We start from the raw sequence: 22,643 nt of genomic DNA, 5'->3' as shown, positions 1-22,643 counted from the left end.
GTAATATAAGTAAGTACCTATAGGCAAGTACGTATGTGGCCATCCAAAGGAGGCATTAGTATTCAACTCGCATTGTTGAAGCCCGCTCTTAGCAGTTGACTTTGCCTACCAACACTGTTGTATTATTTTATTTACAGTTTTGTCGCTGTAAAATATTCGACCAGAACGACAACAGGATAACGGCTGCGACTAGCGATGTGCATTATCGAATACCACAGATCGAATGATTCATTAAATATAATATTAACCGAAGAAAATAAAAGTCACCTAGATTACAATGATAACCGTACCCCAAAAAAGATTATTTATACTACATCGGAAGGCAGACGAAGCAGAGGCAGACTAATATTAAAATGGCTGGATGAAGTCGAAAGTGACATTAGAGCAATTGGCCTGACGAACTGGAGAAGAGCCGCAGGATGCAAGGAGGAATGGAGATAGATTATGTAGGCAGCCAGGGCCCACAACGAGCTGTAACGCCACTGATGATGATGAATCAATTTTAGTGACTTTAATAAAGATACATGACATTTTACAATGGAGAACATTTTGGAAAAGGGAATATAGACGTCTAGTCATGTGCAGTGCTTATGGCATGTGCTATAGGCATGGCATGGCATGTGGCTGGCTATAGGCATGTGGCATGGCTATAGGCATGTGTCTTTGGTTGGTTTAAGTGCCCACTTTACACACTGTATAACATTCACCTTGCTGCCTATATTGGAACATCTATATTTCTTCAACTCTTCCATCTGTTGATGTTTGTGAAGTTTAAGAGCTGAAACATTTATTCATTGATGTAGATGAGACTCATCTGATTGAATTATTTCACCCACACACCAGACAACTTAAAGTGTGATAGGTGGTCACTTAAACTATCCAACTACAGCCAATTATAATATCTAATTATAATATAACTAACAGATATAAGCTTGATTACAGCGCGTCTTGCAGCTACAGAGCGCATGGATGTGTGGGGTTCATAGCCTTTTGATCGATGACACACACGTACTAAATAATTTCACCTGAAATAAAGTGCAACGACCGATGAAGCAAGTCATAGTTTTCTATTGAATCCAATATAACGTTTTATGCAAGTCTAACAGTATTGCACATAACGACGAGAGCTAAGTACTGCAGTACATAAGCATCGTTCAACCATGAAGATTTGAAAAACAAAGGAACGTAGCCTATAAAGAGACCACAGGGCGTGGTAACGAATCAGTCAGTCAGTCCAACTAGCCTTCTAGAGACTCAGCTCAACACAGTCACTCATTTCCAGTATGTAGTCTAAGTGCAGTTACTTTAACTTTGAAAGGTCGTAACACTCGCACGACATAATTCATTTTTTATTTGCCATGTAATAAATACGCATTAAATAGCAACCTCGTGTCTTCTGTCAATTTCTAACCTCTAACTGGGATAGGAGCTCCAACCCCCAACAACCTAATCCTACAGATTTTATGAAATCTAGCGCCCTGGGTTTTTTATTTTTATGAATAAAAGATAAATTACAATACGTCCAGCAGTTACAGATTACATTGACGGTTGGAATCCTAGACCCTGTATACGAAATTTAATTTTGAAAATGACGTTACACATGAAAGCTATTTTAACAAACGTCTTGCAACCACAAAGCGCATAGATGAATGAAATTCCACAAATTTAATAAAAAAAACTCTTCCCGTAATTTAGTTACATGTAATTTTAAGAAGATACAATTTTTGTTGTATGAATGAGTAAATAAATAGTGAAATTTTTATTAAAAAACGTGATTTTTTAATGACTGTTAAATAATCGAAAGAATATATTATTGAGATTCAACGATTCGCAGCTCTAATGATAACAAGTAAGCTCAGTATTGTGCAGCGGAGGGTATTTGAATGAAATTTGCATACATGTCTATCACAGTGACAACATTTTTAAGAACTTTAATTTGATCCAATCTACTTGTATTTTTCAAGCGTGCCCAATAATTTGTCTACTTTTAAAAATTAAGCTCAAACATGTTAAAAAATTAAATAAAAAAACAGCACTATTTCAAGACAAATCTTTAGTTTATTTGCCTGATTTTAGCATATATATCTGCTTATAAGAAAAGTGAATCATACTATTTATTCTCAATTTTCTTCTTGTTTTTACATCTACAATTTATTAATAATTTAACAAAATTTTTATTTATGTAAATAACAAAACCCAAAACCGATTGACACAATAAACAATTTAGTGGTATAGACTAAGTTAATAATATTGTTATATAAAAAGAATTGTTTGCTTCAAATACATTAAAACAAAATAAATAGTAGTGTTTCTAGGTCACAAAACGTAAGTACGCAAAATATCTCAGTTCCCAAATTAAAAAACAGCTACAGCACAACATCATTACACTTCCAGAGAAATATTTTTCATTAATGAAATAAACATAGAAAAGAAAAAGTTCAGGCAGGAATACAATGAATTTGAGAAAGTATAATTCTTTTTTGCGTATCACTGATTAAAAACACCGTTTGTATATATTTTAACAAATTTATATGTTATCCTAAAAATATTAATAATTAAAAATAAAATAAACAAACAATCGTAAAACGTCACTCTCCATTATGTACACAAGAATTGTTTTTTCTTTTACGTAATGGGAAACGTTAATGTAAATATATGTATTTAATTAATATAAAAATTGTATTAAGTAGTAATATTATAAACTTATATTTGTTTTATGATTAAAAAAAAAAAAAAAAATATGTACATTTTTTTATATATACTGGCCATAGAATTAAGAATAGTCCAGAAACCGCATACGTACATCAAACAGAACGCGACTAAACTACTCATAAATGAGTAGGTTTACGTTTTGACCCATTAGTTTTTTTGAAGACGTTGCTCAGTACGCAACTCCTGATTTGAATTCAACTATGCCGTGATGTGTCCTTTTAAAGTGTAGAAATACTGCTAGGATCTTTAAGAAACGGGATGGTATCAAATTTCATGTGTAATTTAAGTAGCAAATGCATTGCATGTCAGATTGTCGAAGAAACAAATATGAAATTTTGTTAGTGTTGCCAGGGTAGTAATTTTTTTTTACCCTACTTTGCTCATATAAAGAAAATTGGACTTCGGATTAAACAACTCTGTGGTGGACATTTGACCGACATTATCTTCAAAACATCAAATATTATTTAACATGGCGGCCTCCGTGGTGTAGTGGTCAAGACGCTTGACTCACAGACGGAAGGTTCCGGGTTCAATTCCCGGTGAGAACACAAAAATTAAATGTGATTTTTCTCAAGCCTGGGTGTTCTGTGATGTAATTCACCGCTGTAATTGGGCCTCCTGGCCTGTTGTGGTGCAAAAAAAAAAAAAAAAAATAAAATGAAGGATTTATGTAAAATAAAATTTGTTTTATATTTTAAGTTAGAAGTTCATTAATTCAATTACTCTTATTAAATGGCCCTTTACTCATCTACTCTGTTGTGTCAATCAATATTTCCGCGTGCATAATAAAATTTTAGAGAAATGAACAGATTGAATTTTTTTTACCTTACATTTTTTTTACCGTGACATCACGAATGCGCGCGGCAAAAGTGGGGCATAGTGGGGGGATTTATGAACACAGTCCGATGTATTCAAATATGATTCTACGCTCGTTCTGGACTATTCTTAATTCTATGATACTGGCATATAAAACTGTTTAAAGGTATATAAAAGAAAATCTATATTAAATGTGTTACAGGGTATTCTTCAGTGCAGTTAAATCAGCAAAAATACAAACTTACTGGTTATTTATACTTGTAAGTAGTTTACGATTTTCCGCGCTCACACCGAATTGTTGGCGGGATATAAAAAATCACCTTGTCTTACAAACAACACATGGTGTCCTGGGAACGCAGTAAGCTACATATTGAGAATTTGTCTGGAGATTTATGGCAACACCACACATGGGCTACCGGGGGTCCTACGTCCTACCCCCCCGCCTACTGAAAGAGAAATTATGAAATATTGCTCGGGAAATAAATCAGTTGGCGGACCGGACAGCTGGGAAATAGAAAACTATTTGTAGAAATATGGCGTTAGTATTAGGAATCCTCGAAAATGCGGATATGTGCGGTGTTATTACACTGTTTTGTAAATTTGTACAAAAAAAAAATAACCCCACATCAAACTCTTACTAACAAGCTGTCCTATTGCGCGGATCAGAAATTTGGATAGTAAATTAATTTATAACATCGTAATACGTATACGTACACAGACACAGGTTTTAGTGACACTACCCTTTGAACCGAGTTGTAGTCCCGTGAGAGTATTGAGGACTCACGGGCCAAGGGTCCGAGGTTCGAATCCTACTCTACAACAACTCGATTTCCGTTTTTCCAGCACAAGTTATTCACAACTTTTAGGAAATATTTGAGTAAATAATAAGGACTCAAGTATTTTTTTTTCTTTAAAAAAAAAACTAGGAACCCATGCTTGCGAACTTGCTCCAACCTTGCTAGAAAATCCTATATAAAATCTAAAAAAAATATAATCTAGGGACATGTAATGCATTCATATACACGCACCAACATATACACATACATACCCATACCATACATTCACGAAAACATATTATATATATATATATATATTTTAAGAGGAATACTTGAGTTCTTATCCTTTTCAAACCTTTTCAAGATCAAATATAAAGAAAGTCAAAGTAGCATTTTTCGCACATCCGTCGTTGTTGTACGATCACGACGAAATGTAACATTAAGAAATACAGTTAAAAAATATAAAGCAGATAGGTAGATGTTGCTGCATTATCTCTGTTTAAATCACGTCTGAAGAATCATCTCTTTTCTCTTCCTTAATCTCTCCTCCTTTCCTTTTTCCTCTTTCCTCTTTTTTCCTTTTTCCCGTTGAGTAATAGTTTTGATTTAAGGTAATTTATAAACAAATACGTTTATTTCTATTTTTATATATATTTAGCTTTTTAATCTTTTTTTTCTATTGAATATGTTTTGTAACTTAAAAACTTTTATTTTATTGGTTGGTTGGAAGAAATTGCCATTTGGCAATAAGCTTGCCAATGTAGAAATAACATTATGTACAAAAAGTTAAATAAATAATATTATAATTATACATAAACAGAAAATTATTTTTTATTCGATATGGAACATATTTTGTAATTTTTTTAATTTCCAAGGCTTATGTTAAAGACATCGATGTTGTAAACATGTTGGTTCGCAAGTATTTGGACCTGAGTACTGGTGAATTCGCGCTTCAATTTTTCAATAGTTAACCGAAGTAGAATAGCGTATTACATCTAGTGACTCTTAATTATGATATAGAGTTCTGCAATATAAACTCCAATTCAATAAATCGATTTATTTTTTTGGTTTTCGGTTTTACGGTTAATTAAATTTATCCTCTTTCTATTGTTTATCTCATGAGTGATAACTAATAACTTGAATTGTATAAATAAAACACTTTGTTTTAAGTCCACTGAGTTTATATATTTAACACGACATGTTTCGGACACGCAGTACTGTCCATCTACAGGTGTATTTAAAAAACTCAGTTTTTTAAATACACAGTTTTTTAAATACACCAAAAACTGAGTTTTTTAAATACACCTGTAGATGGACAGTACTGCGTGTCCGAAACATGTCGTGTTAAATATATAAACTCACTGGACTTAAAACAAAGTGTTTTATTTATACAATTCAATATGTTATTCCACAATGTTAACGCCGAGTCAATAAATAACTAATAACTTACCTGAATCATATGAAAATAAATACAAAAATCTATATAAAATCTTCCTAAACGCAATTATTGAGAAGGTCTTTAAAATTACTTATGTGTAAAGTGTCCACTTCATAGTAACGTGTTTAACTACTAAAAGCAAAATATCCCAGTTATATTTCCCGATATGACACAAGTATTAAAAAAAATATTCTTCTAATATTTTAAAGTATCTGATTTGCAAGACTATCTAGTCTATATACAAAAAATAAAATACCTCTACAGACTTTATTCATATCGTGAAATTTGCTGTCGTTATTCATGTTTTGTTTATGGTCCTTACTAGCCAGCAATTTTCTGTATTTAGTCAGGAATTTTAAAGTTAATATCAAATACGAGTATTTTTGTTGAAGAAATTTTTCTCTCCCCTCTGACAGAATTTTTCATACATGAATTATATCCAGAAGAATCTCTTACTAATTTGCGTTTGTAATACAATTACCGTACTATAATACTGAGGCGGGTATAAATGTAACAATGTTGTCTCATTTGAATACGCGCTGTGGTTAATTTGATCACTGTTTTAGGGAGAAGGCAGCGTTGAACAACTAATAGGCTTGGCAAAGGTATCGTTAGCGTGATTGTTACTAAGTTAGATTAGCACCCTATTTAGGAGAAGTGGAAGGGTGTACTTGTGGCCAACTGGGCGGTAACTTAGGCTAGGAAAAATTAAACACACAAGGCAAGAAAATTAAGTATTTTCCAAGTTCATGTATAAAATCACTACTAAATTAGTATAAGAATATATTTTTAACAACAGAAATAGTAGAACCCTTTTGGAAGGGGATTATGGAAGTAAAAGTTATTTACACAGCTGTCATTGGCTGAATTAAGTGATAAGTTTGCATATTTATGAATCAAGTTATGGTCCCGTGGTTAGTGTCTCAGACTCACGGACCAACGGTCCGAAGATCAGTCCAAAGATCCCACTTACCCCAATGCGATTCTTATTTTCAAATAGTGAGTTATTTCCAACTCGTTGAAAATGGCCCATAAAATGAAATATTTGGGCAAATCATAAAAAAACATTTATTATATTTCTTTAAGAAAAAAATCACGCTAATTAATAAATTGATTTTTTATTGTTTTGTTGTTCTGCAAATATTGAGAGTAAATATACTTACATTAGCATAAAAAACAGGATAAATAATAAGAAACAAATCTCGTAAAGGCATATATTTAGTTATAAAGGTGCTAAACTTGCTTTGTTTCTTTGTTGTTCTCAATTTCTGTTTTTTTTTAAATGTTAATATTACTAATGTCCCGAATTGAGTTGTTGTAACTCCTAGGAATGTAATTTAATGTATTATACCTGTAAAATACTTTGTGTTTTATGATTTATAAATAAAAAAAAATACAAACAAAACCTGATTTAATTAGTTAGCACGATTGTATGTTCAAATTTACACATCCTTACAAATACAATAATTTACATATATGTAAATATATACACATACATACATAATCATGTATGTATACATACTAGAAGTGAAAGCATTGAAATCTGATTTTATGAAAAATATCTTACCCATCTTCTTAACTTCTTTTTAAACAGTTTAAGAAAACGTTGAACAAATAACAAATATGTATGATAAATACTTTTGCATTGTAAACAAACTTATTATGTAATTATAATTATTTTTATATATTATACACGTGTTTCAGGGCCAGACCGCGACACTTCAGAGGAACATTCCTCTTGGTAAACATTTTTTAAAATCATTTTTTTTTTCAAAAACATTTAAATAAAATTTTTTTTTTTCATATCAACCATGTCGGGAATCTAACCCAAGACCTCTTGCATGGTAGGCAAAGCGCTGACAATTACATCACGGGGCCGATAATCCTGGCTTTATTTAATTACCAGTTTTAAACTCCTCTCTAACTATGAATCATAATGTGTATTAGTGAAGTAGTGGTCTTTGTTTACTATTGTTTTTATGGACTACTCGTATAAGTTGTATTTTATTAATCTATTGTGTAATTTTTTTAAACATGTTTTTGCAAATATCTTATCTTATATGTATATTGTATTTGGCAGTTATGCTGTATTGTACATTTATTTACAAGAAAAAATAAATAAAATACCGCGCACCGCATTTTTGAGGACTCGTTATGTCTCCCTGGTGGTGCACAAATACAAGGAAAAAAAAATCGTTGCTCAAGAAGAAATACTTCACGAAGGAGCTTTCTGTAAACTGATAGTGTTTCGGATTTATTATCTTTTATTCAAGTGTCAACCCATTCCTTTCTTTGATTCCGGTAGTCCTTGTTTTGAATCCCAATGTACCTACTCCTCTCTGACGGCGAGTCAAGAAAGCAACGCGTGACAACACAACGAAAATCGCACCGCGAGTGTGACAGTAATTTCGAATCACCAACATACAAGGAAACGTTCAAAGTGACCAGTGCAAACGATAACGGTGCTTTTCTGGACCAGTGCCAAAGGGAGGAAATCGTAAGTCATTACTCCTTTCATTAATTCCAGGATTGACACTCAAAACCATAACGTCAATTAGTTAACCTAAAATCAAACGTTCCCTGTTTTCTTCGAACACGCGTATCGCGAGAGGGCAGGCCTTGTTTACAGTCCCGAGGTCGAAGGTATCGAGCATCCAACAGATAGCCTGGGCGTCTTTGTACTGAAATAAGGTAATCAAAAAGTAGAAAAAAAGTTGACATATGAAATATTGATTTAAAAGGTGGTTTACTATCCAACATTGTCCTCGGGCGGTCAACATACCAAGATTGAGGTACGAAATTGATGATGAAAAACTGGATGACAGGAATGCACCAGTAACATTAGCCAAATTGACTAAAATCACAAAAGTGGTAATTTCATACACGCTCTTCGCAAACCAACCCCAGTTGTTGCAGTACATTGACGAGGGTGCGCCTAACTCGATCATCGCGCCCCTAATCGTCCCACAGTTGTTCCAGGAACGGGGGATGTCGCTCCACTGCACTAAACATGACACAACTTTAAATTTCAAGCAATTGGATTATTTGATTTCATACGCAACGCTAACGGGGTGAGTTGTGAATTGACAATTTGAGGTTTTGCCCGCGCTCGTAGTGCGGGGATGAAATTGGATTTAGGTTCGTTATGTAGAGATGTTTGTACAGAATCAGAATGAAAATGGCAAGAAAACACTGTTTCATCGGATTAAATGCAATAGACACTCAATTATTTAAATTAAGAAAGCTCAAAATTATTTTGATTTAAAGATTTGTTATTTACTATTTGATGAAATATCCTAATAAATTTTATAAAAATGTGCTAACTCCAATAATCTTTCAACACGAGACATATAATTAAAGAAAGATACTTGCAATTAGATGTTTTAAAGAAAAAAATTTTTTTTTTTTGGCAAGATTTGTGTAAGAATCTAGTAAGCATATTTAAAAAATGAAAATTAAATTGAAGAGAAAAAATAATACCACAAGATTTTTTAAATTTAAAGGAGGTTGTTAAGCCGTGTAGCTTTTTTTTGGATATTCGCGCAACGTCCAGGTCGTTTGCTATTTTTAAAATCTCTTATACTTTCGATGTTATTTAATGTCCTTTTTTAATGAACAAACTCCCAAAACTGATAATTTATACAATATTTGAGTTTGTCCGAATGTTCGTAGACAAAATACTGGATTTCACCCCCTCGGGAGTCATTAAGATTAACAAATTACAACAGGGATGGAGAATACCTAAAATAAGGGAATATGGAAGTCTTGAAAAGTCTGAAAAACATAAGCAAAATGGTGAATGTTACACAGTGTGTAAAGTGGCCGCTTAAACCAGTCAATGACAGGTTATAACCCTGTAAATGCCAATACTTCCATATTCCCTTATTAAAGGTATTCTTCATACCTGTTGTAATTTGTTAATGATCCTTTATAGATGCAGAACACTCTTTGCCTTATTGTTAAAAATAAGGTTAACTTCTATAAGTTGAATAGGTCCGTTGTTTATTGTCCCCCACGTGGTCTAATGGTCAGCGCGTTTACCTACTATAGTCTCGGGTTCTGTTCCCCAGATAATGTGAAATATTGATTTATTTTATTTATCAAGTATTTTAAAAGACCCGTTAGTGATATATCGTCTGGAAAGTGTAGTGTAAACAAATGTGTTTTACACTAAAATATTTAACAGTCCTTGGACTAGTACCTGAAGCGTAAGACATCTTACCTACTTACGTTGCGCTTGGTGACAAATGGATTGCCTTACGCACCCTAAGATGCTGGAAGGAAATGATGAAAATGATTATATACTAGATCAAAATTACTTTTAAGCTGATCGAAATAGGAAACAAAATGAAAAATTAAATTAAATCAAAATTCCTAGAAACAAATATGCTTTATTTCTTTCCTGTCTTAAATAAAGTATGTCCAAATTAGATTTAAAAAGCTCAGTTCTCTGTCATTCACTGTTCATATATTTACTCAATTTGTCTGTCTATACGGTCCCCTATTTTTTTCGAATTTGATTAATAAAACAACCGCAGTGAAAAAAAACTCAACGAAAATGAAATTGTGTTCTCTGGATTTATTTAACCATTCACATAAGTACATACTAACAAACTGCATATCAAATTATTTTATTGTAGGTACTAGGTCCTATTGTTTGAATGAATTCAGAAAATTCCAAATTAATTACCGATGCATTTATAGCGTAGAACTTATTTTTTTATACATACGAGTATGTAGAATTACTAAGTGGATGGATAATATTGTTTTAATGTTTGGTAAAGGTAGTAATTTTTTATATGAATTCTCATTTAGGAAAAAAAACACGATAAAGTATCCCCGGAACGAGTAGGTTTACGTTTTGCCCTATTAGTTTCTTCGTAGACGTCGCTTAGTACGCAACTCCTGATTTGAATTCAACTATGCCGTGTTGTGTCCTTTTAAAGTGTAGAAATACTGCTGGGATCTTAAAGAAACAGGGTGGCATTACATTTCATGTGTAATTAACAAACGAATGTTTAAGTAGCAAATGAATTACTTACAAATTGAATTATTTTTCTATCTGTCAGATTGTCGAAGAAACAAAATAGAAATTTCGTTAGTGTTGCCAGGGTAGAATTTTGTTTACCCTACTTTGCTCATTTAATAAAAGAACTAATGAAAATTAAGCCTCGGATTAAACAACGCCGTGGGGGACATTTAAACGACATTATCTTTAAAACATCAAATATTATTTAACATGATATAAAAATATCCTTTTTGTGTCAAATAAAATTTGTTTTATATTTTAAGCTCAAAGTTCATAAATTCAATTACTATTATTAAATGACCCTTTATTTATCTAATCTGTTGTGTCAATCAATGTTTCCGCGTGCACAATAAAATTTTAGAGAAATTAACAGATTACTTTTTTTTACCTTACATTTGTGTTATGATTATTTTTTTCCCATCAAGCAACATTACCCGGTGACTTAACGTATGCGCGCGGCGAAAGTGTGTCTAAGTGGTGGAATTATTGGACACAGTCCGATGTATTCAAATATGATTCTACGCACCTTCTAAACTATTCTTAATTCTATGCCTTTAAAGCATCGAATGACAGTAAGTTCTTTTACAAACAGTTATAGTGCTCACAAAATCTACCAAAAAACACCAAAATTAATTTTTAATCTATGTTTAACCAACTATTTTTTAAATATGCCCAAATTTTTGCAGCTTGGCGATCTAAATAATAGCAATTTCAAGTCGAATAGTGGAGCTTCAAGATGAAGTTGACTGTAGTATTGTCCGATGTTAAAAAACTAAGATCATGCCACCTGTCAGGAAACAGCGAGAACTAATTCTAGTCTATTGACGTATATAGACATGCCTTGAGCCCTCAAAAATGATGACACTTAACCAATGCTTAAACGCTCAGTCATGCACGCGTATTTAGTCGTTCTTCGACAGCCAGCAAGGCGTGACGTTCAGAATCGAAACGAAAATGCCTGCTTGTGTCATAAAAACGTGTAAAAACCTTTGGATAAACATTGTAAAAAGGGTTGCGTAACTTTTCATTGTTAAGTATTTGTTCATGAGTGATTAACAATGCTAAAATAATTAACATTCAAATATTAATATTATTTTTTGTAAACGTCAAACTACGCCTAGCGGCGCAATTGTAAAACTCTTTTTACTTTTAATAGGAATACATTTAAAAATTATAATAAATGTGAGTAATATTAGTTTTGCATTCTCCAAAATCCAATGAAAACAAATCAATGGGTGGAAATTATAAGGAATTTATGGAAATAATCTGATTTGGATCTACCAATAACTAATGTTGATTGTTAACGTAAAAATACAAAAAAATATACATGTATGTACAGAAAATTCGTATCCTCCATTTTTTATAGCACGATCGTTGAAATCAGAACTGGTATAAATAAACAAACTTACTAACTATGAGTACGGTTTCGTGTCACTACTTTTAAAAATATTTTACTCTATAGGGCGCGTCTATCTTATATTAGTATTTTTATTTTCTTTTTTTATTTTATTTTATTTAGGAACATACAGTACAGTTACAAAGTTTAATATTTTACACAATTAGACTTAATTCTAATGGACCAGTGAAGTTTCCATATAATAAAGCAATTAAATGTAAGGTTAATTACGAAAGTATAAAAAAGAGAAGGAAATAAAAAAACATGTATGAAAGTTGTTTAAAAATTAAAATTTAAGTGAAAAAAATATATTTTAAAGTTTGTTGTTTGTAGTGAAAATTTACAAATGGAAATAATATTAAACAATGTTTATGTCATTACCAATTATGTTTGAATTATGCTATTTGTAAAATCAGATGATATTGTCCTGAAATAAGTTTGTTTTTGAATAAGACTTGTGATAAATATTTTTTTTTAATATTTGGACCCCTGTATTTAGTAGCCTTACGTGTTATGTACAATGCTAAGGTACTCGGAAAAACAGTTTTGTTTGTCTTGGAAAGGGGATGTTCGATCATTAATTTTGGTTTATTACGTTTATGAGTCCAATCACCAGTGTTGCAAAGTCCAAGAACAATGGCGCGTGATAACTACTTTTAACGACAGTGTGGATATCTGTTAAGGATATTCCATCTTTTTTGCATTCTGCTTCAAGATTATGGCGTTGTAAACTGAAAAATGCGCATTGAAATAACAGATGTTCGATACTCTGTGAAGAAATATCATCGCATAGACAATAGTCATCATTTCTTAATTTAAACCAATATAGGTAACTTATTGTAAATATTATGCATAGGTATCTAGAGACAAAATGTTTTCCAATATATTATAAAGAAAAATAACTAATATATAAGGTAAGAATTAACCGTCCAGTACTCTGAATCTTCAAGACAAAACATTTAATGTAGAGTCCGAAAGTAATTGTTATGAAAGTATCGCTATATATGTTTCAATATATATTTATTATTTTATATATTTAAGATTGATATATATTGTATCAATCTTAAATATATAAAAGTAGGACAAGTCTTATTCCAGATGGCATCAAATTTAAATTGCCTTACCTTTGATGGCCTTGGACGGCTGTGTGTCCCGGCTCCAAGGGGGATCTCCGTGTCCGGAGAAGTCTCTTAACTTGAGGTAGCTGATCGTCAGCCTGATGATGGAAGCCTTGTCCAGCTGCGAGGTAATGGCAGCTGGAAGGGGCAACATCTTGGCCAGCTCATAGAACTCGTAATTTTCTTTCCCACGCCTTGACCTGGCCGCGTCGCGAGACTTTTCCTTCCGCAGCTCGAGCTCGAGGATACTGTAAGGAAAGAACAGGAAAAGGTTAGAAAAATACTGTGAGTTCAAAACAGCAGAACGTACAATGTTCTGAGTATGTCCAACCTGTATTGTAAGTCCAACCTGTAAATAGCCTGGATTTAACTTTTATTTTTATTTTAAAAAATGTTTTTGCGTTTTTACGATTTATTTTTGGGCCATTTTCAACGAGTTGTAAATAACTCACTTTAAGAAATGGGAATCAAGTTGGGGTAGAGTGGAGTTGGAACCTCGGAACTTTAATCCGTGAGTCCTTAACACTAGCCACGGGACCACAACCCGATTCAATTTGATTTGATTTCACTTACAACAATAAAGATTTCAGCTCGTTTACTTCACAAAAGCCAACAGATGGAAGAGTTGAAGAAATGTGGAAAATTGAAGATTAGCAAAATGGTGAAAGTTATACAGTGTAAAAAATGGTCACTTAAGCCAGCATAGGCCATACACTTTGTAAATACCCAAACTTCCATATTGCATTCTCAAAAATGACTCTTTCAGTAAGTTTAGCAAAATATTTCTTAAAAATCTTACAAGTGTGGCTTAAATGATTTTCAATTGTGGCTTGAGTGATCTTCAAGCGTGACTTAAGTGATACTTAAGTTTTTCTTAACCATTTGGGTGCCACAAGCGAGATATTTTGCGCATGGTACAGTGCAATATGAATATTTGAATGAAAATATCTAGAACATGTTTTCCATTAATTGAATTCATTGTCTGAAATGAATTAAAAGACCATTTCACTTTTGATATTCGAATATTTTCTATTAAAATTATCCTCATTGACAGTATTTTTCTTTCAAAAAAGCAGTCCGAAATTTGTTAAATTTGTCTTATATTTAAACGCCTTTTTCAAAATGGATTTTCAAGTTTGTGTTAAGTATAACATAATTACACGAACGTCAAATACGGCTCAAGTTAATCTTAACTCTAGTTTAAGTTATGATCTAAAGCGTTTCTTAAGTTTCCTTCATGTTTTTATTCAAAATAGATTATTCAAACCTATAATGCTTAGCTGTGATTTAAGTGATATTGTACAGTAATTTTAGATGATCACTCCATACGGTTTTAATAATTACTAAGCTTGGTTTAAGATTAAGCTGATGTTGATTTTACATAAGAAAGAGAAAGGAATATTAAAATAATTTTTAAAGTAAAATCAACATGATAATAATGCAATATAAAGATCTCAGTGATTTTTTGCTAGGCCCGGCTGTTAAAAAAAGGACCTAAGTGTTGCTTTAGCAAATATGTAGGTACTAAATTAAAAACCTCAATATCACATGTTTTTTTTATTTTTCCGGCAAAGTGTCAATAAAGTGTTACCTGACTTGTCACTAAGCGTCATGTTCAATTTCTATTGAGTTTTAGTTACCTGAGACTAAAATTAAGTTACTTCATACAGAGTAGAAATATATGTATTTTTATACATTATTGTTTTAATTTATGAGGTTATGTGTCTGACCGGAAATGCCGGCATGGCCATAATTAAGAAAGCTTCCGGGTGTTCGATATTCAATTGTTAAATGACCGGAAGTCTTAAAGGCTCGAACAAACAAATATGGAATGAAAAGTATATTGTGTCAAATAGTCTGGCTTCAATGAAATGAAATCGCAGTTTTCGCCGCCACGCTTATATGGCACTGAATTTATTGGTTAGTTAAAATTAATATTTATTATTAATTATTTATCTACTAATCAAAGGTTGTTAATTCATTGGTAGGTAACTCATCGGTAAAATATATATCTTAAAACAAATCTTGGCGGATTTTTTAAAATCAAGTTATTTAACCTGCCCGTTCTTGTGATGTAACCGTTGATGCAAATTGCACTTAATATAACCACTATTGTTTTGTGATCTTCAAGTCGATTTTAACATACAAGAAAAAAACATATCATGATATATCAGGTATGTTAGTTAACTTTTCATCAAGTATTTTGTCCATTAGGATCTCCAAAAGTGACAAAATATCGAGTACCCTGAGACATATAGAACATTAATTTGAGAGAAAGGGATGTAATCTAATTAAATCATGAGACACATATAATTTTAATAAGATGAAACGAGACAGTGATTATCAGGCGTAGACCATCATTTTAACTTAAAGTAACCTCAGGTTACCACTCAGTAATTTGAGGGAGTTTTTTCAGACAGAATGTTATAGGTTAAATGATTTATATATTTAACTGAAGTTTTTAAAAACACATCCTAAAACAAAACAAATAGTTTCAATGGTAGCCAAAAAAATGTGTGAGAGGTGACTTTTGAATATTATTAAATTACATATATGTATTTGTTTGCATAAACTTAGTTTTTATCGATGTTCACAAAAAATGACTAAATACAAATTTTCGAATGTAAAGTTAATTACCTTATCAAAATTTATATTTAAAAATAATAAAAAAAACAAAAAGTAATTTTCGGTTTTGTTTTGCTTATTTAGTTATATTTTGAAAATAAATAAATATTTGCTTTCTTACAATACTCTTCATGTATTTAATTTTTTAGGTTTGGTCAATTACTAACGGATAAACAACTAAATTTCTGAAAACAGGAATCATGTTATGGTAAAGCAGGGTTTTAACTTTGACACTCTAGTCTATAAGTTCTCTAAATTACTACAGCTCCTTTCAGCGTATTTAGAACAAAAATTTAAGATTGCATAATGTTGGAAAGTATTTTGAATTAAAATTTACTGAGAAAGTGATAAATTTAGTAGTATTTCAGAAAAAAAAATACACGAGTTGAACTCATCCATCGTTAAAATAATAAAAACAAATTTAAAATGTATGTATGAAAATCATAATGTTTACATAGAAAATGAATTAAGGGTATGTTTTTATGATAGGAAAATGTAAACCAATGATTACAACATTAAAAAAATCTCTATTGTGAAGCAAAACATAAAATACACATAACATATTTGTTTTTACGAACACAAGCCACAAAACATTTAAATTTTACAAGCATGTGCAGAGAATTCAAATAAGCCAACATTAAAATAATATGCCTGTGGCTCGTACGCAAAATGGCGTAACCCATTTTCGAGCAATTTTCGCTACTGAAAAATAAGCAAATACTTTGGCGTAAGTTAGTGTTTATACTCGAATGTAAGCTGTGTAAATCGAAATAACATAAAACTTGAATAAGAGCGACCATTTGGAGTGGATGGGTTGTAAAAATTCCGACAGGGAGTGCATTTTAGGGAATTTGGAAGGGTATGGAAAAACGAAAATGAGAATTGTACGCAATCGTTTATGTGTCTTTTGTTTCAAATAATTATACACTTTTTAAAAAGGTAAATTGTAGTAATATTTAGCGAGCGCGTTTAAACTTTATTTAATAAATTTATACCTCAATAAGGAAAAAGGTCTTTTCACAACAGTTATTTGAATGTTAATTAAAGTAGTTTCAATGTTTTATAAACCAATTAATACAGAAAAATAATCGTGTAACGAATGCTTTGGATTAAAAATATTTTAAGTTAGTCCTAATTTCTGTACGTGAGAACGGGATTCAACTCCCGGGGTTAGCGTATTACGACAGGGTAGGATAACATTTTAGAGAAGGGAATATGTAAGTCATTTATAGTGCTTATGACCTGTTATTGGCTGGTTTAAGTGGCCAGTCAATGACAAATCATAAATCCTTTCATGACTACATGGACTTCCATATTTCTCCCTCTAAAATGTTCTTCCTCTCTGTTGTAATGTGTTAACTTTGAGATTATTATAGAATAATTATACATTTATTTCAATACATTATTAAAAGATATCTTGAAAATATTTAAAAAAAAACGTATTATTTTGTTTTAATTTATTGAAATCTACAGTCTTTTACAATGTATTTATAATTATAATATGTGTATTAGATTCATAATTCTAGACTAAAAATGATTTGAAACTTTTAATAAAAAATATACTTGCGCCATAAAATTATGCAAAAACAGTAAAATAATTACTAAATATTTTCCATATTACAACACGTGCCTACTCATATATTCTAATTCAGTTATGATTAAATACCCAGATGTACAAATAGCAAAAATATTAATGCGTAATATTATTAATTTAAAAATGCATAAATAAAGGACCTAATTGAAACATGCATTTTTTTTAGCATAATGTAAAAGCATCAATTTCACAAATACGTAAACTGGCTGAAAATATTGCTAAAGATATTTTTAAATAAATGTGGTTTCTATCATAAATGCGGGATTATGTTCCAATACTCCGAATTTTAATTTAGTGGTTAATTTACATTAACATTTTAATTAATCTTAGTAAAATAGAAACGCAAGTGCTACAAAACTTTTTAAACAAGTTGCACCTCCCAAGTTTTGCAAAAAGATAACTAGAAACCAAATTATCATAATAGGGTTGTGCTATACCGCTACTCGTAAATAACTCAATAACCTCTTCTGTTCGCATTTCCACTGTAATTTCTGGGATTCCAATTTAATTTCTGTACGGGGGAAGGTTTTTATTTAGTCCTTTAAAGAGGTTGTAGGGAAAATAAGAGTTAGCGGAATGCGAAAAACGACCCCAAGGGACGAATAAAATAAGAAATTGGGCTTATCTTGCACCAATAGTACAATGTGTATATTGTATGTTGGTAATTTATTGCTTCCTGTTTTAAATGAAATTTTGTATCGGGTTTAAAGTATTCCTTTTAAGTGGAAAAGTCCTTCTATAAAAACACACTCGTATGCACGCGTACAAACAGATCGAATCCGTATACTTCATTACGGTTTACAAGAATACTTTTGTAAATTTAATTGTTAACATTTTTTGCTCAAGAGGGTTTTCCGCAATGATGTAAATTGATCATAAAATAATTACATAAAAAGAAATGCTAAATTTTATTTTACAATTCTGTATTTTGGTAAATATAAAGGTCACAATGTTCTCAATAATTGTAATAGGTTTTTTTATCTAACCAACATGTCAATTGTTATGCTAGGTGTCATAGAGTTGCATAGAGAGTAAAATGACCATTTGAAACATCGACTTACTGATGAAGAACTCTATATATTACCTAACTTCGATTTTTTTTTAATTTCTCCATCTTTTTACGTGTAATAATTTTTTTAGTAGAAATTCCTGCAACTTTTAAATTAAGAATCTTTTTTTGTAGAAAATTTTTGACCTAATCATCATCACCATACTATTTTTTGGGTAAGTCTTAGGTCGTTTAAATAATAGAGAATCACGTCTTCTGGATTTGATTAGAATTTCTCTTTTCGCTTAGAAAGCTGTGGAGGGGGTAAGTTGTGGAGGGAAACGGTACGAGAGAGTCGTAAAACCAGGTGTGTCATAAAAAGTGTCCTCTTGTTTGTCCTGAGGTATTGGGGGTGCAAAAAGCCGTTTGGGTGATTAGAGTAAATGCGTTTTCCGTACATTCAGTACCCAGTAGCAGCTACTTTGTGTGGGTACTTATGTAAGGAAATGAGATTATAGGTAAATAAGCGGGGAAGAAATAAAAGAGTGGTGTACATACGAATTCGAAAAGGAAAGAAGCAGAAACGCGATTTGTTTATTTTAATGGGATTACATAAAAAAATATTTTTGCTGTTCATTTTTATAGTTTATATTTAGAATAAAAGGGGGTAAAATGAAATATATTTTTCGTTTTAAAGCATTTAAAAATCCAATATGCTTAATAGTCATTCGACGTAATATACTATTCAAAACACATATTCGTTTCACGCCTTAGCCTGACTATTGAGGAGTGTCGAGTCGTGTTTTTTATAAATAAAATAATAATATTAAATACGAGTAATAATGGAAATGAAATATAAACCCAACTTACAGAAATCAAATAAGATACACGAGTAATTCGCTGCACTTAAAATACACACGTATTGATTATCTGGAATAATAAACGACACATTCAAAAATCGCAACCATAATTAAACCGACGATCTTGTTTAAGGTCCATTTGGCTATGATTTTAGCTTATCTAAGAACGAATTTATTGTGATTTTGATTTCCAAAAGCTGACGTGTTAAAAAAAAACTATCAAATTGACGTAAATAATATTGTAACAAGCCAAACTTGCGAAATAAATTTTGTCAAAAAATATTTATTGATTCAATTAGCACCACTCCGTCATTTGACCCCACTGTGTCACCTCTCACCACCTACCCCTACAATAATACACCCAAGAAGAGAGTACAGAAGAATATAACTGTCGTGTCCCCGTCGTCCGTGACTACATAACGTCGGACGAGAGGACTTTTATGACGGAGGGCCATCAGCGTTCGGCACGCCGCAGCAGAATTTAACTCACCTGGGAATCGAACTGTGTCCGTTTCGCCCGCTCTTCCCCATTAACCCCCCTGTCCCTACATCACCCTTATCGCACTATTGTGAAACATCTCCCGAATTGGCCGGGCGCTTTTTCATATCGAAATTTATATAGGATTTTAAGAAGAAAGACAGGTAAATATTATTTTTCCTTTCCGTGAAAGTATTTTTTTGTATTTTATCTCATTTTTGCACAAGTTTTTTGGTAAATCATCTTAAAAATAGTAATCCATATTGGAGTACCCAGCATCTTAAAACAAAATTTGATAAAACATGTTCACTCGCGTTTTATTTGGATAGTAAGTAATTCACCGAAAAAGTTTTTGTAAACTAAATAAATGTGCCTTTATGATTAATAATATTTATTTAAATCGATGAAAAATTTTAGATTTAAAAATAAATATGAAAGTCAAAACTTTAACAGGGCCGATGATTTTTGTTATTCCCGGATTAAATTACTATTCTGAATAAATAGATTTACACGAAAAATCACAAAGTTATTGCTTCAAGTATTATTAAGATAAAAATACAATATTTCAACAGTCTGATTCCTAAAATAAATTATTTTTGAATGAAATTGTCTTGTTCAATTTGGAAATTAAAAAAAATAAGTATTTCGGGAATTATTTTAGAGGTTTCAAAAAACATAAAGAGTTATTTGGTAAGCATTAAAGAAGTATACATTTGAAAGGACCTGATTCTTTTTTTGAATTTCTTTTGTTTTTTAAAAATAAAATATTCTAGAGGACCTAGAAAAGCATATTTTTTGAGATTTTTTTTAGTATTTTAAAATTAATAAAAATAGCTTCCAGGTTGGGGGTTGTAGCCCTTAAAAAGGTACGGAGTTGCTCAACCACCGGCCATTACAATGTAGAAGTATCCAGTATCCATAATGTGTTACTGTTTAGTGATACGTGTTTTGTTCTATCCACTAGGGCGGATTACGTAATGGAAGAGACGATACGTGATACATGTCCCTTCTAGAACCGTCCGCGTGTATTACCGAGGACGAAACAGAAATCCACTAATAAAACCAACGACAAATGTAACAGAATACACAGGAATCCGAAACATGTTTTAATTTGTCCCTTTTAATATTTTGTTAGAACTGAAACGCTTTAGGATGGGAACAAAAATTAGTGATTTAACTGTCAATTGTCTTTTGTATGCTGATGATGCCGTGCTTTTGCGAACAACAAGAGGAACAGCAGTTAAACGTAGTTATGCAAAAAGCAGCCTGTCTACAATTTCGGAAAAATTAGATATTGATGTTATCGGGTGCAGTAAGGTCGATTCTATGTTCTGCTAAAAACAGCCAGACCGCTTTCATAAAAAAAACTGTTTTAATCACCTCCGGAAAAAGGTGTCGATCACAAAAATGGCATTTCTCAATTTGCAGAAAACACTCACAAAACTTGAAAAATCTTATGGTACTTTAAAAATCTTTTAAACTGGTCAAATACACAATAAGATTCTTGTTTGTAATATATAAGAAAACTTATGTATTCATTGTTTATCGTTTGTTGAAGTCAAAAACATTCAAACTATTGTGTAGATTTTATAATTCACTCTTTTCACAAAATGGTATCTCAGTTTCACTTTTATATGGCTGGCTGCTTTCTGTATAACTACGTTTAATTCTTGGTAACAAAGGTCTACGATGTATGCGAGGGTAGCGATTTGCTCATGAATGTCGATTAATCGAATGTGATGATTTTTGAAAGTATGACTAGTTGTGAAATCACTGCGAATGGGGTTATACTGAAACAGGTAGAGGAATTTGTGAACCTGGAAATTATGTTTACTAGAGATGGATTGATTAAGAAAGATATTGAAACGGGGTGAGTGCCGGGAACAGAGTGAACGGTGCACTTAAATCAACCTTGGCAAATAAATGTTTGTCGCAAGAGGAAAAATTAGCAGTTCACAATGTAGTCCTGGTCCCGACCCTGATGTATGGGAGCAACGTATTGACTTGGAAAAACAGGGATGAAAGTAGGCTGAATGCTGTCAAAATGCGATCTCTCCGGTGACTGCGTGGTAAAATTATATATGATAGATGCACGAATGTAGAGATCTGTACATTATGTAAGGCTGAGATAATCACTATCGACAAAATCAAGAAAGGAGCTCTGCGCTGGTTTAGGCACGTAGAGCAAACGGACAGCGAAGGATTGCCTAAGAATATTTACAATGCGAATGTTGATAGATGCAGAAATAGAGGAAGACTGAGAAAGACATGGCTTGACCAAATCTAACAAGTACTTTTTATTTATTTACACCTTTTATCAAAATACAATTTTACGTTCACTTTGCCAAGCTAACAAGGGTACATACCCCGTTCCAAGCTAGGCAATTACATTATAATATATAATAATAGTTAACAAATTAATAGAGAGCACAGACAAGTAAAATATAAACTTATTCGGATACACATTTTGATATATACACATACACACATATACATATATATATATATATATATATACATACATATATACACATACACATACATACGCCCATGCGCATACACATACATACATTGATAAAACATAGACAATTTATTTATGCGAAACATCATGGTTGCCATTTATAGATATTTTTTTTTAATTATTCCTTATTTTCATATTTTATTTTTGACATCCAGTAAGAATCTCCAATCCGTGGCATGCAGCACCTTTTCTGACTCCCTACGACCAATGTCATGAAAGAGCGAGGTCAACACCTTTCGCAACTTGACAACACTCCCGTCTTTCCACGATTCTGGCAAAAGTTTATGGACCT

At 31.9% G+C, this 22,643-nt stretch overlaps 1 protein-coding gene across 1 annotated transcript in view; it reads right to left on the bottom strand.

Moving 5' to 3' along the window:
- trh (PAS domain-containing protein trachealess) overlaps positions 1-22,643 on the bottom strand; it is a 169,187-nt gene that overhangs the window by 97,744 nt on the left and 48,800 nt on the right. Inside the window, exon 2 of the mRNA XM_088227024.1 lies at positions 13,292-13,533. Within this exon, the coding sequence (XP_088083150.1) occupies positions 13,292-13,533 (242 nt within the window). The remainder of the gene's footprint in view (positions 1-13,291; positions 13,534-22,643) is intronic.

Source organism: Micrasema longulum, unplaced genomic scaffold (genome assembly GCF_059751315.1).
Source record: "Micrasema longulum isolate JH-2025_06_02 unplaced genomic scaffold, ASM5975131v1 h1tg000485l, whole genome shotgun sequence".
Classification (NCBI taxonomy): domain Eukaryota; kingdom Metazoa; phylum Arthropoda; class Insecta; order Trichoptera; family Brachycentridae; genus Micrasema; species Micrasema longulum.
Note: the sequence above shows the minus strand (reverse complement) of the source record. Positions and strands in the feature narration are given on the sequence as shown.